This window comes from Manis pentadactyla, chromosome 9 (genome assembly GCF_030020395.1).
Source record: "Manis pentadactyla isolate mManPen7 chromosome 9, mManPen7.hap1, whole genome shotgun sequence".
In the NCBI taxonomy this organism is placed as follows: domain Eukaryota; kingdom Metazoa; phylum Chordata; class Mammalia; order Pholidota; family Manidae; genus Manis; species Manis pentadactyla.
Window position 1 is genome coordinate 83,910,064 of NC_080027.1, and position 13,787 is coordinate 83,923,850.

The 13,787-nt window shown below is 49.1% G+C and overlaps 2 protein-coding genes across 3 annotated transcripts; one reads left to right on the plus strand and one right to left on the minus strand.

Annotated features, from left to right (window-relative positions):
• The first annotated feature begins 2,669 nt into the window (after window positions 1-2,669).
• Window positions 2,670-3,981, plus strand: C9H11orf96 (chromosome 9 C11orf96 homolog). Its single transcript, XM_036891815.2, has one exon. It carries the CDS (start codon window positions 3,003-3,005, stop codon window positions 3,372-3,374), a length of 372 nt encoding a protein of 123 aa, XP_036747710.1. The 5' UTR covers window positions 2,670-3,002; the 3' UTR covers window positions 3,375-3,981.
• Window positions 3,891-6,116, minus strand: LOC118915690 (uncharacterized). 2 transcript variants are annotated; one of them, XM_036891814.2, is made up of 3 exons: window positions 5,381-6,116; window positions 4,945-5,155; window positions 3,891-4,383 (listed from the first exon to the last, which is right to left on the minus strand). In XM_036891814.2, the coding sequence occupies exons 1-3, from the start codon at window positions 5,446-5,448 to the stop codon at window positions 4,168-4,170; spliced, it is 495 nt and encodes a 164-aa protein (XP_036747709.2). In that variant the 5' UTR covers window positions 5,449-6,116; the 3' UTR covers window positions 3,891-4,167. The 2 variants fall into 2 exon arrangements, with proteins under 2 accessions (XP_036747709.2, XP_036747707.2); XM_036891812.2 differs by having other exon boundaries at window positions 3,891-4,378; window positions 5,381-6,104.
• Window positions 6,117-13,787: the final 7,671 nt, after the last annotated feature.

A 13,787-nucleotide genomic window follows, 5' to 3' on the forward strand; every position in this document is an offset into this window, starting at 1 on the left:
CCTTGCTAAAAGCAGAATTGAGCAGCCAATACATGCAAATGTTTTTGACTCTTTCCAGCCATTTTCCTGGAATCATAGGCTAAGTAAGTAGGCATGTGGTCTTACTAAATTATCACAGATAATGTTTTAAATAAATGTTTTGTCATAGCACAACAGGGTCACCAGCTTTCCATTCTCTAATATTTGTTTACATATTGCTTACCGTCTATTGGCTAAACCAATGCCACATATTTTAGGGTTTTCATATATGGCAGCTTCCCATTCTTGTGACCAATTCCTATATTAGAGTATTACTAGGCTGCTGATAAAAGGAACTCCAAAATATAGTGGCCTTAAGATTATAAAAATTAAGTTTTTCTCTCATGCAATATAGTTCTGATATATGCGCTTCAGGCCCCAGCCCTATGGGTGGAGGATTTTGATGGATAGGCACAGACTCCACAGTGGTTCTCCCCGTCCCCAGCCTTCTCTTTCCAACAACATTCCTCTGTCAGTCAATGGCACCACCATCTAACACTTGGTCAGGCCAAATACGTAAAAGTCAACCTTGTTCCCCCCTACCCAATCCACCTCTCAAGTCCTCTCAATTCTGTCTTGAGAGAAATCCCAAATCTGACCATTTCCCTAAATCTCTGTTGTCTTCACCCTAATCCAAGACTTTAGTGTCTTGTATCTGCGGGTCATATGACAGTCACCTTTCTAGGCAGGCTCCCTGCTTCTCCCCAAACCCCTCTTCAGTCTACTCTCCACATGGCAGCCAAAGTGAGTTTTTAAAAATGTAAATTGGAGCATGTAGCTTCCCTGCTCAAAACCCTTCAATATCTTACCATTGTCCTTAGAATAAAATGCTATCTCTTTAACATGGCCAAGGCCTTCCATGACTCTCCCTACCTCTCATCCCCCTCCCCCATTCTGCTTTAGCCACGTAGGTTTTCTTGTTCCTTGAATAAGCCAAGCTTGTTGCTGTCTTAGTGCCTTTGTACTGGGATTCCTTCTGCCCAAAACATTCTCCTTCACTTGGGCACACACTGGTTCCTTCTGTGTCCTCCACAGGGCAAATGACTTCAGTGTAGTGGATGAGAGTGATGGTTTAGGAGCTGAGTCACCTGGTTTGAATTCAGCTCTGCTGCTGACTAGCTGTGTGAACTTCGGCAAGTTGCTTAGCTTCTCTGTGCCTTGGTTTTCCTATCTATAAATGGTGGTGATGAAAGTATTTGTTACCCAGAGTTGTTGAGAGAATTAAATATGACAACACAGTGAGTTAATGCATGAAAGAACTCAGAGTGTGGCACATATTAAACTTCATAATGTTATTGTCCTTATTAAGGGTCCCCAGGGGTCACCTTAAGTATCACCTGCTAAGAGAAGCCTTTCCTGGCCACCCCCTCTGCACATCTCTCCATCTGCATCCCTGTCACACCACTGGAAGTACATGCTCTTCTTTAGGTGTTTATCTGTCCCTCCCACTAGAATGTAACTTTCATGGGGGCAGGGACTTTCTTTAGCTGGTACACAGTAGGTTCTCAATACATCTTTGTTGAATGGCTATATGAGGAACGGCGGCCAAATCCCTTTGGTTCCCTCCTTTCCCAGTGGCCCCATGAGCCTTGCTCAGTGGCTGGGAGGTGGGGGTGGGGGATACTGCTCTGTGTGTGCCCACACCTCGGACCTCAGATGTGGTCAAGGTAGGGTGCACAGTTTCCTTTTGGGAATCAGGAATCAGACTAAGGGACCTTCTCTTAGAAGTCTTAGGGGCACTGGTGGGTATCAGCACTTAGCAGGGGACTGTAACAGCATGGACTCCGGAGTCCCCCCTCTCTGGTCCCATCAGTTACTAGGGTACTAGTTACTCATCTTCTCTGTGTCTCCATTTTCTCAGATGTAAAATTGGGAGAACACCAAGGACTCAAAGGGCTGTTATGAAGATTAAATAGGGTAATGCATGTAGAACAAAGTTCACCTTGGAGTAAAGCTCTCCAGATGGTAATTATTATTTTTGCTAGTGCCATGTCCAAGTGTCATTCTTCTGAGTATGAATGGGGGGTGCCTGAGGGACTGGCAGGGTTAGGGAGTAAGACAGAAGAGAGCAAAAGGAAGAACTGGAATAGAATAAGCAGGGTGGTTTGTATTCCTGCATGTCTCCGAGTGTGTTTGCGTGTGTGTATGTACTGGGGGGAGAGGAGGGGAGAGAGGTGGCAAGGAGCCAGAAAAGAAACCCAGCCTTTCTAAGGAACTCGGTTCTGGGGAGCTGAGTGCTCAGTCTCTCCCGGCTGCAAGGAGAGCTGGGAGCAGACTCCACCAAGCGCGCCCAAAGGAGAGCCCGCGGCGGAATAAACAGTGTCTTGAGTGTGTTCGTTTGGGCTTAGGAGGCGGGGGCGGGGGACCTGTGGCCCAGCGGCCACCGCGGTTGCTATAAACTTGGGGAACCCAAGATGGGCAATGACATCCCAGTTAGCCGATCTGAGGACCCCTGCTCTCCGACGGGCCGCGTCTGGCGGTGTGTTTCCTGCGCCTCGGATGTCCCCGGAACCCGCGCGGGCGGGGCCTGCCTTCCGGAGTCGGGTTGGCTGGGGGGCGGGAGGCGCTGGAAAGGGCCGTTAATTTCCCAGAGTAGCGGGGCGACGTCAGGCGGAAGGGCGCGGGGCGCGCACGCTTTAAATGGCATTCGTTGTCATCCGAGCTCGCAGCCGTGTGGGCTGGAGCGAGCTATATAAGCGGCGAGCCGGGGCGCCGCGGGGCAGACGGTGACAGCAACGGCGGCGAGCGCCCGGAAGCGCAGCGCAGCAGAGCACCGGAGCCCCGCGCCCCGCGACGGGCCCTCCCTCCCGCCCTCCCGAGGAGCGCCGGCCCGGGCCCGCAAGGGCCGCCGCCACCCCGCAGCAGATTTGGATCCCCCGCCTGGCGAACCCCCGGCTGCTGCCTCCCGGGGGTCCCCGGCGCAGCGGCCGCCCCCCGAGAGCGCCGGCCTCCAGCAGCCCGGCCCCGAAGACGCCGGCAGCGCCATGGCGGCCGCCAAGCCCGGCGAGCTGATGGGCATCTGCTCCAGCTACCAGGCGGTGATGCCGCACTTCGTGTGCCTAGCCGACGAGTTCCCGCAGCCCGTGCGACCCGCCAAGTTGTCCAAGGGCAAGGGCCGGCTGCGGCGGCCGCGCCAGTCCCGCTTCAAGACGCAGCCGGTGACCTTCGACGAGATCCAGGAGGTAGAGGAGGAAGGGGTGTCCCCCATGGAGGAGGAGAAGGCCAAGAAGTCGTTCCTGCAGAGCCTGGAGTGCCTGCGCCGCAGCACGCAGAGCCTGTCGCTGCAGAGGGAGCAGCTTAGCAGCTGCAAACTGAGAAACAGCCTGGACTCCAGCGACTCCGACTCGGCCCTGTGAGGGGCGCCGCCCGCAGTGGGGACTCGCGCGCCGCCGCGGCCCGCCCGGAGACCAGCGTGCGAACCCCGGGGACCCCAGGGACCGGGAACCGCCACCCTTTGCGCTTGGGACTCCCGCCCGGCTATGAACTGGTCGGGCGCCCCGCGCCGCGTTCGTCCTGGACCGGAGCACACGCGGGGCACCGGGAGGGGGACTGCTTTCCTTGCCCTTGTAAATGTTTATTTTTTAACTCTTCCCAATACGAACTCTGCTGTGAGTGTGCGGAGGGGCGCGCCCGCGCTGAGTCGAACCCGGGTCGCCAGGGCTTCCTGGAGAGCCGCTCCACTCCCTCGTCCGATGGTTTGCAACTCCGATTTTGCACACCGCTCCACCGTGCTCCCCGGCGCACGCCCGTTCACACTCACGCCAACACACTCTCGCTGAACACTTTTATAATTGTTAGGCGCAGCTGATCGGACTTGGGGGACAGCGCAGCTGTTGCTGCGGCCGAAGGATTGATATTTATTTTTGCATTGCGATAGCTGACGGCGTTTATTTATCTTTTTACGTAAATATGTCTGTGGGGCTCCCGATCGGAGACAAATAAATTCAGTATATTTGCACAGTGCATTTCACCAGGCTCTTGACTTCTTGAACCTTTGGGGCTCAGGCTCCGGGTGGTAGGGCAAGGATGTGGCTGGAATGGGGGCCAGGAATCCCTGAGTGGAGGTAACTCCACAAGCTTCAGTCACCAGAACGAGGTCGTGCCCATGGTGCGTGGGTCTATCGCCCTCCTCCCCAGGTGGATCCACACCTAGCCCAGAGTACTCCAGTCTCCCCGATCTGTTCCGCACCGTCGGCGTCCGGGATGGATGAAGCCCCTGGAGAGGCGCTGTGAGAACCGAGAGTGCCTGCCTTGTTGCAGTTGACCTCTCAGGGAGGCCGGGGTTGGTATCATCGCCCCCAACTCCGGGCAGAAGACCCCATTCATTCTGCGCCCTTCCAGGCGGCGGGTGGGGAGACGCCTAAGCTAGCAGTGGGAGACCAAGACGAGGACATTAGAATGAAGGGACCCGAGGAAGGGCTGGGTGGATGCGCACTCACTGCTGCGTGCAGGTGACGACCCTGCGCTCTCTGCGCGGACTCAGCGCGGTGCAGGGTGGCCCTGCGCGGCGGGAGCAAACAGCTCTGTTTTGGTTCACCGGTCCCTTTGTCCAGCCTTCGTTACCCTTTTCAGGTTCCCGCAAGGAGGGTGGGGCATGTCATTGGTCAGAGACTGAAGGCCGGTTGGGTACCACCGAGTCTACTCCCCGGGCTTTGTTTGCGGATGAGAAAAATCTAGCAGAGAGAGAAAGGTCACATGGAGAGTACTGATGGCGCAGCCAGCTCTCCAGACTCTGCGTCAAGTGCTCCTTTCATCAAGTGCTGTCTTCCCAATGCTCTCCAGCTGTCCCGCATTCCTGTCTACAACCTAAAACCCCTTGGGTTAGCAGTTTAACAATGTCACCTGGCTGCAGGTGGCGGTAGGGTAATAAATAACATTCGGTTGAGGAGGGCAGGTCCCCACACGTGGGGCCCCAACCCAGCCTACCTCTCCAGGATTACTCCGGAGTTGACCCAACACGAACAGGCTTTCCGCAGAGTGGTTCAGAGAGAAGTGGAGACCTTGGGTGCTCTTCCTACTCCGCTCTCTCCCCGAGGTGTCTAAGTTTCTGCGCTCGGGTGCCCTCTGGTGGTGGGGGCTCAGCCCCGCAGTGGATAGGAAATAACTGACTTCCCGCCGCCTCTCTTGTAGCCCTGGGCTGAGCAGAAGAGAAAGGAGAGAAAAATGAAACAAAGAAACAAAAACAGAGCCCATAGGGCCTCAAAGAATGTACTCCCCCGTTGGCTTAGAGGGAGGAGGCTGGTCCCAGGGCCTTGCGGGTTGGAGTAAACTTTGGTGCTGCCCAGCTCTTGAGAACACACTGGCCATTGCAGTCCTCAGCCCCAGTTCCACGTGGTAGGGGCTCCTGACAGAAGGCTCTTACCTGCAAAGGCCTCGGCCTAGTGAGACAGACGTGTTTGAAGCTCTGATTCCGGTCTCTGCAGCTGCCATGGCCAGGCTGGTTTGGGATCCTTGGGGTGGAAGGATGGTTGGCTGAAGCTGGGAGTGCCCCCGCCTCCATTCTCTTCCCTCATCCTGGTCCCATTACCCCATCTTATCTTACATCTTTAGTAGTAGCTCCTGTTTCTACTCTTCCAGAGGTGGGTGCACTATGTTCTCATCATCCTTCAATCCTGAGATCCTGGCTGGGCAGCTTCCTGCTGGGCACCACTGCCCTGCCAGTACCCTTCTCCCTGCTGGAGAGCCCCCACCTATCTGTGTTCAGGCACTACCCTAGTGCAGGCCTACCTGAAGGGTCCCCTTGGGTCACCCTGGCCACTATCTGGGGTTGTTGCAGGGACCACATCCGATCATTCCAACTCCTGCTCAGACCTTGGCAGAGGACCCAGCACCAACTAGGTACTTCTGAAATGTTTGTGGGGTTAAAGTGAATAAGAGGGCAGTGGGAAATATTGCTGCCCCTGTTACCTACTTTCTTGTTTATTTTTAAATTATTCTAATGTTTTATTGCCTAAGAAATATTTGTTCATTATAACATAAAACAAGTCACTCATGCTTCCACCACCCCAAGATAAATATATTAACCATTTTAGAAGTTATGCCTATATATGAATATTTGTTTTCTTTTGCAGAATGGATTTATGCTTTAAATACTATTTTTAATCAGCTTTTTTTGTTTATCTGGATTTGTATTTAATATCAGTATGTGTAGTTCTACATCATGGTTTTTATACAATTCTATCGAATAGATACTCCACATTTAATTAAGCTAATTCCCCTCTCTTTGGTATAAAAGTGATATCCTGTTTGTCCCAGTTTCTTAGTTTTGCCCATAACTGGCAGTTAGTTCCAAGGGTTGAATATAAAAAGAGGTCTGGAAAGGGCAGTGACACAGAGACGGGCTGGGTGAGGGAGGGGCGGCTGGGATGAGCAGGATTAGAGGCAGCAGGCTGGTGGGGGTGCTGTGGCCCCCAGGCTATGCTGGGATACTCTCTGGGTTCTGAACAGCTCTGCCCTGACTGGAGGAAGGAGGGAGGCAGGAAGGGGCTCTCCGGAGGTCCCTATAGACCTTCTGGGGTTCAGCTCCTTCCTTTAACTTGAAGATATTCCAAAGAAGTGGGTGACTCCAAGGAGGCGGCTGGGCTGGGCCAGGAGGCCACAGGGTGGAAGAAGAGGAAAGAGACAGACATGGGTTGACGGAGCAAGAGAGATGAGCACCAGAAAATGGAGAAGAATGAGGCTTCTCACGGATATGGGGACTAAGAGACAGAGACGTGGGGAAACAGAGATACCGAGTCAGGAGCCAGAACATTTTAGAGACGGAGAAGAATAAGGGCCACTGTTGGAGGGTGGAGTGAGGGCATAGAGAGCAAGATGAGGGGAAGACAAGATGAAGAGTGCTCTGAGGAATGTGCATCGGGGGAGAGAGACGTCGGCGAGAGGGCCTCTCCAGCAGCCTGAGAGCTGGCATTGCCTGCGGTGGGTGAAAGCCGGCCCAGCAGGGCAGATTTACAGGCTTGTCTAGGGAGATGCCTCCATCCTTCTCTTCTCTGCCTGGGCCTCAGCCCACAGGCCTAGCTTGGGTGATGAGTTTTCAAACAAGTAGGAGCCCAGAGGAGTTAACAGTGGCCATCCCAGCCCTGGCCAGCAGCCTCTTCTAAATACTTCTCTTTGGCCCTGGGGGAGGTGCTTACCAGGATGTTTCTTGGACTGGTTTAAAAGCTAGCTTGGTCTCTGCAGCCCACTGTGTGCCAATTGTGAGCCCACTTGGTGTGGGGTTGAGAGGGAAGGGCTGTCTGTGATCCCAGGGAGTTGGGGTCAGCTGTGGACTTGGGAATCCTCCCTCAGGGAACACATCTGGGGTACTTCTAGGCCCACTGGGCTCTGGCAAAATGGGGCAGGAATAAAAGCCACCATGTAGTGAGTGCCTCTGTGGGTGATCTACTTTCATCTAGATAATGTTTCCCAGGCATTTCACAGATGCAAAAACTGAGGATCAGAGAGATTCAGTTTCTTACCTAACGCCACAGAGGTGAGCTGGGTCACAACCTGCTTTTTTTTTTTTTTTAATTCCAAAGCCTGTGCCCTTTGTAGAATATGAACCCCAACTTCTCACTGTAACCCTCTGTGGCAGTCACAAGAATGGGCCTTGCAGACCTCCTGTTACAGGGGGTGTCATTGTCCAGGGAAGAAAAGCTCTGGCTTTGAAAGCTATCTTATGCTCCCCACGAGCCACAAGCTGCTCCCCACCAATGGCTGTGGGCACGGCTGGGATACTGAGGCAGAGCTCTCCCTGGGAGGCTTGTGATGTCTCTGGTGGTGGACATTGGCTTAAGGATTTCCCAATGGCTCTGCTGGAGCTCTTAGACTGCAGGGCAGCCCATGGACACCTTTCCCTCTCCCCTTACCTCAGGGTCACTCTTGCATTCCAGCCTGCTGGCTGCCCTGGCCTTTGGTGGCTCCCTCTCTGTTTCACCTCACAGAACCATGTATCCTAATGAAGTCCTTGTGTACTGAATCCCATCTTGGCATCTGCTTCCTGGAGCACCAAGGCCAATACACCATTCCATCTGCCAGCAGCTTCCTGGTGCTGCCACACATCGCCTGCAGGTGCCCACTGGCACAGGGGAGGATGGTAGGCATGATTTTAGAAAGGATAGCAGGGACATGGAAGTTTATCAAACAAATGTGTGTTGTGATGGGCTGCTGACCCTGTGTTCTCGATGGGGAATAAGCATGTTGTGGCCTGTGTGTGGGGAAAGAGAGCAAGACGCTCCCACGTGGACAGTTGTCCTCTCAGCTTATGTTCAAGGCATATGACTCCTGATCACTGCCTGTCCATTCAGCTCCCAGGCCTGTGGTAGAGACTGCTAATTGGCCTCCAACATTGATTTTCCCTTTCCTCCAAGGCACGCAACCAGAAAGCTATGTCCCAGATGCTCTTGTACTTAGATCTATTGATGTGATCAAGTTTTAGCCAATGGCAAATATTGGTAAGAGAAGCATGTTTCTCCTAGGTCTTGGCCTTAGGGTGTACCCTCCTGCCACCCCCCACACTCTTTCCCCCTCTTGCAAGTGGAAACATGATTGTGCTGCAACCCGGCAGTGATTAAGCCAACAAGGCCAGTGGCCTAGGAGATTGCAGAGAACAAGCTGGAAGGACCCCAAGACTCCCGAATGACCTTGTGGAATACAGCCTGCCAATCTGGAATCATCACAATGGAGTATTACACATGACAGAAACACACTTCTTTCTTCTTTGAGCCACTAAATCATTATTGGATCTCTTTATTATAACAGCCTTCCCTTACCCTAAGTAAACAAAAATTATTACTGGCAATGGGGTCCTGTTTTAACAACCCCCCTACAATATGAAGCATTGACTAAGTGGTTTTGCTGCATAGGAGGGCACAGATATTATAAGCTAGAAAGCTGGAGACCCTTGTTATACCTTGGAAAATCATTTGATACCATTTTTATGACATGTTGGAAGGCTGATCATATACTGACCAGGCCAATGCTGGGACAGGTGGTTGGAAAGAGCCAGATTATTAGTGTACATTGGCCACTGCTCTTGTGGCTTTTAGCAAATTATTACAGAAAGACAAGAGAGATGGAAATGAATACAGAGTATCCTCACAGAGGGGAAAGCTGCCCCTGCTTTGTAACCCACAAAGAAAGAAATCAGCTGTTACGGCTCAGAGCCTGTCTTGAAGGCCACCCAGGAAGCCTAGGGTAGGATCCAGCCCTGGAGCAAGGTCAGATTAAGGTTTTTGTTTTCCCACTTAAGTTCCCCTGCCCTCTCCCTACCCCCACCATGTAGCCCAAATTAAAATAAGAGGTATGGATCAGAGCAGGAAATAAAGTAAGAGAAGAGTCTTCAGAGCTCTGCTGAGAAAACCTCTTTGGATATGGTTACTGGCACCTGGAACTAGCTAGAAGCACCTAGACCAGAAGACTTTTGAGGGAATTGTCAAAGAAAGTAGAAATTGGCCAGTAATTAGGATTGTTTGAGCCCCAAAGGAACCTCCCCAGCCCCCCTGCCTCCAAGAAGGCCAGGCCTTTTAACATCTTTAGTTGTGGCCACAGGATAACAGAGAAGGGAGAATCTTCCAGCACTGGGTTGGAACTCTTCCAGAATATTCCAGAACAGATTAGCCTCTGTCGCAGCAAATCCTTGCCATCTGCCAGCCTGATTTGCCTATTGCTGTGTACCAGTGACTTCTGAGTGTTCCCATTCTTCTCTTTTCCACACAGGAGTTTTTACTGTGGTTTTCCCATCCCTATCCACCACTGTATTTGGGTGGATGGGGGGCAGCTGGAGTGGTCGTGTTGGGAATAAATGAATTATCTTGCATTTTATATGTCACTGGACCACAAGGAATCATGTGTGGCTCTGGAGAGGACTTCTTTTTCCCAGATTTCCCACACTTTGATCTGGGAATATAGCTGGATGGAGTTTGAGATTGATCTCCCTGGAGAGGGGCTGAGTGTGTTCTGTTGTGGTAAGGAGGGTTGCATGGGCATCTGGTGGCCAGTTGGGCAGACCACAGTGGACCTGCTGGTGGCCCACTGAAATCCATTTTCCATGTCTTCCTCTGCACAGCTAGACCGAATCTCTCAGCCTTCTTTGTGCTGAGCTTGGCCCTGTGCCACTGTTCTCTGGAACAAGCAAGAGGCACGTGCCACACTGGGCCTGCGCCTTAAGCCTGTGGTCATGTTGCTCTTGTTCTTTGCAGAAGACAGAACGTAGCTAGTCTGCGGCCTGCCTACCAAGCCTGAGGGCAAGGCCAGGGGACCTCAGGACGCTGAGCTGCCTGTTCAGGGAGAATGTGGACTCAAGACGGGCCACTAGCCGAGAGAGAAATGAGATCCTGTCATCCTTAAACCACTGCATTCCTGCTGGTCTCTTGTGTTAGCCTAACCTACACAAAGTACTTTCCTTCAATCTGTGGCAGAGAGGAAAGGTGTTCTCACCAGTCTGGCCCAGAGCAGGTTTTCTCATGTCAGGAAAATGTCTCATTCTCCTGACTGGGGTGGGGACATTGGACTGCTACCCAGGATGTGCTCCATAGGCGGGGATGGGGGAAGGTGGGAGTGGCTCAGGACTGGGATTGGAAGCAAACATACTTAGATCCCAAATAAATCTTCCAGGGAATTGTTCTACCAAAGAAACCATAAGATTCTATAATTGTTTAGGCCTCTAAACAGCCCTCAAGGAAGACATATTTCCTGATACTCCCTTCAGATAAGGACAGTAGGTAAGGGAGAATCTTCCACAGGGCAATACCAGAGCAGCCTGAACATGCCAGGGCAAGGGTTCTCACAATCCCTGCCTTGAGACTACTGTGCCACTCATGCTTTCTATTCTGTAAGGGGTCTTTATTGTGGTGTTGCTTTGTTTCACCATTGTCTGTTGGTCAGATGGGTGAAACAAATGAGTTGTCTCACAGCTTATAGGTCATTGGACCACAAGAAATCACATCTGAACCTGGGAGGAGATCTGTGCATCACTCAGAGATCACAGATACAGTAACTTTGGAGCATCCCTCACAAAGAAGGGTGTCCTGCTCATGGGAAAATAAGCACACACAGGTGTTTCGGGGCCAGAGGGATGGGCTGTGGCACACATGTGTAGTGATCCACTGAGACCTATTCTATCCTTTTTCCTAGCCATGAAGCTAGGCTGCTCCTAGACTTCACACCTTGGATTTAGGCTTATCCAGTGACAAGATTTCTCCAATATAATGTTAATGCAATAATATTTGCCAGTTCTGAACCCAGGCCTGAGATTATGGGCATGCTCACTCCACAATCTCTCCTCCCACCTGCTAGGATCAAACTGAACATGTAGCAGTAACTTGGCTTCTGTCAAGGAGATGATGACACATAGGGGGTAATGGAGCCACAACTTGGAAGGAACTTGAGTCCCTAAACTACTGAGTGAGCAAAGCTGTCTACTTTCTTGCACTGGTTCAGGAGAGAAAAATTAAGTTGTGTCTTCTTCCAGGAACTGTGGGTAGGTCTCTAGTGTTGCAACAAAGCTGCCTTACTTCTCACACTGTCCTTGCTCCTCTGTCCATGTGAGCCACCATGAGAGAGATGAACTCCACTCTCCAAGTACTCAGGTGCTCTTATTTCCCTTGCACTGTTGTAGTTAATTCTGGTAAATGTCACCGCTTGGTTATATGCTGCACAGATATTCAGAGTGGTTATGTCTGTGTTTCAGTGGCACCTTGATTAATAGCATAGCTCCTTTTCATTTTGTTTAATGTTCTTTAGACTGAATTGCACATCGTTTGATTATTAAATCATGACCTCCACTAATTGCTATTATGTTTTTTTTTGCCTGGCATGCCTTTTGCTTATTTTTTAGTTTCGCCTCTTGAGTTTGTGTTAGGTATTTCTCTTGCATACAGTGAAGAGCTAGATTTTATTTTGAGATTTAATCTGAAAATATGTTTTTAAAAATTACTTAAATCAGATCTATAACAAGGAAAGGGATTGAGTCAGTAGTCAAAACTTTCCAATGAAGAAAAGTCTAGGGCCTGATGGCTTCAGTTGATGAAAACTACCAAACATTTAAAGAAGAGTTACCACCAATACTCCTCAAAATCTTCCAAAGATTAGAAGAGGAAGGAACACTTTCTAACTCCTCGGTGATGCCAGTATTACCCTAATACAGTATTACCTAGACACAGATACTGCAATACTAGAAATCTTCAGACCAATGTCCCTGGTGGATATACATGCAAAATCCTCAAAAAATGCTAGCAAACTCAATTCAACAGCATTTTAGAGCGATTATACATCATGACCAAATGAGACTTATACCAGGAATGCAAGGGCTCAACAAATCCAACAGCTTTTCAGGATAAAACACTCAGGAACTAGGAATGAAAGGGAACTTCCTCAACATGATAAAAGACATTTATTAAAACCCACAGCGAACATACTACTCCCCAGTGGAGGACCAAGAGCTTTCCCTAAGATCAGGGACAAAAGAAGGTGCTTGCCTTTGTCACTACCATTCAACATCACACTGGAAAGTCTAGACAAAGCAATCACAATTTTTATTTAATTAAAAAAATTTTTTTTCTAATGCTTACCTTCATAATCATAACATTATATAGAATCCTTAGTTCCCAACTTGATTAGGTGTTATCTGTTAGTGTCATAGAATGAAAATAGAAAAAATGAGCATGTTTCCCCACTCCTTATCCCTTTCCTCGATGCAGTACAAAATGATCTCTATATTAAATATGTTGAACATACTATATTAAACAATACTATATTAAATATGCTGAATATAGTTCTATATTCAACGTAGTATTGTATTTTACCAAATATGTTGAATATACTTCTATTATTTGATTTCTCAGCTTTTGATGATATTCTTTAACTCCTAGGTACTGCAGATAGGGCCATCAGGGAATGTACTCTATTCTCATCTTCTTTCCATTTTCCCCTCTCATTTTTTGATTAGGTATGTCATTTCTAACATTGTCATAGCATTAAAAAATTTACATTCAGATGTCCACAATTTCTTTTTAACTTTGCTCTACATTTAAATATATTTAATGCTTGCTCCCTTTCCTACTTTTGCTGTGGTTTCCCTAGTCACCTCTTGATGGTCTAAAGCTTGTGCTCTGGTGGTTTTCTCAAGAAGAGTTCATGGGAACAATACTCCCTGAGTTCTTGCATGTCTAAAAATGCAGCTTTTGTACTTGAGGGACATCTTAACAGCATATTTCCAAATCCTTGGCTTACACTTTTTTCCTTAAATATCCTGTGAATATTGTGCCACAGTTTGTGAATATTGCTGGGGCTAGCTTGATTTCATTCCTTTATGAGTGACTGATTTATTTCTTGTTGTTTTGTTTTTTTTGGGTGTGCTGCTCAGAGGATATTTTCTTTATCTTTAAAGTCTGATCATTTTATTAGGAGAGTCTTGGAACTGACTGTTCCAGGTCAACATTCTCTGGCACATGTAGTACCCTTTATGTAGATTCAAGACATTTAGTTCAAGTTTCTTTCTGTTCTATTTTTAAGCATTTATTGTATTTTATTGTTTGGTTTTTCTTGTTGAGAAACTCCAGTTACGTATATGTTGGTTCTCTTTTGTCTTTTTTCTGTGTCTATCATTTTCTAATTAAAAAAAAACCTTTTCATTTTATCTCATTTTATTCACCATCTTTATTTCTGTCCTCCATTTCTGTTGTGTTGTGTCTAAGTCCTCCTTCCTATTGCATCCTCATTTCTGAAATTATTGTCTTATCTTATCCCTGAATTATTCCAGTTCTCATTTCATCTTCTTCCATTGTCTTGCC

Excerpts from the sequence above, each read along its gene's own strand:
- C9H11orf96 (XM_036891815.2), top strand. The coding sequence starts at position 3,003 with ATGGCGGCCGCCAAGCCCGGCGAGCTGATGGGCATCTGCTCCAGCTAC.
- LOC118915690 (XM_036891812.2), bottom strand. The coding sequence starts at position 5,448 with ATGGCAGCTGCAGAGACCGGAATCAGAGCTTCAAACACGTCTGTCTCA. Across the intron at positions 5,156-5,380 it reads CTAGGCCGAGGCCTTTGCAG|CCCAGGGCTACAAGAGAGGC; the intron begins GTAAGAGCCTTC and ends TCTTCTGCTCAG. Across the intron at positions 4,379-4,944 it reads TCCGGAGTAATCCTGGAGAG|GCGTCTCCCCACCCGCCGCC; the intron begins GTAGGCTGGGTT and ends CTGCTAGCTTAG.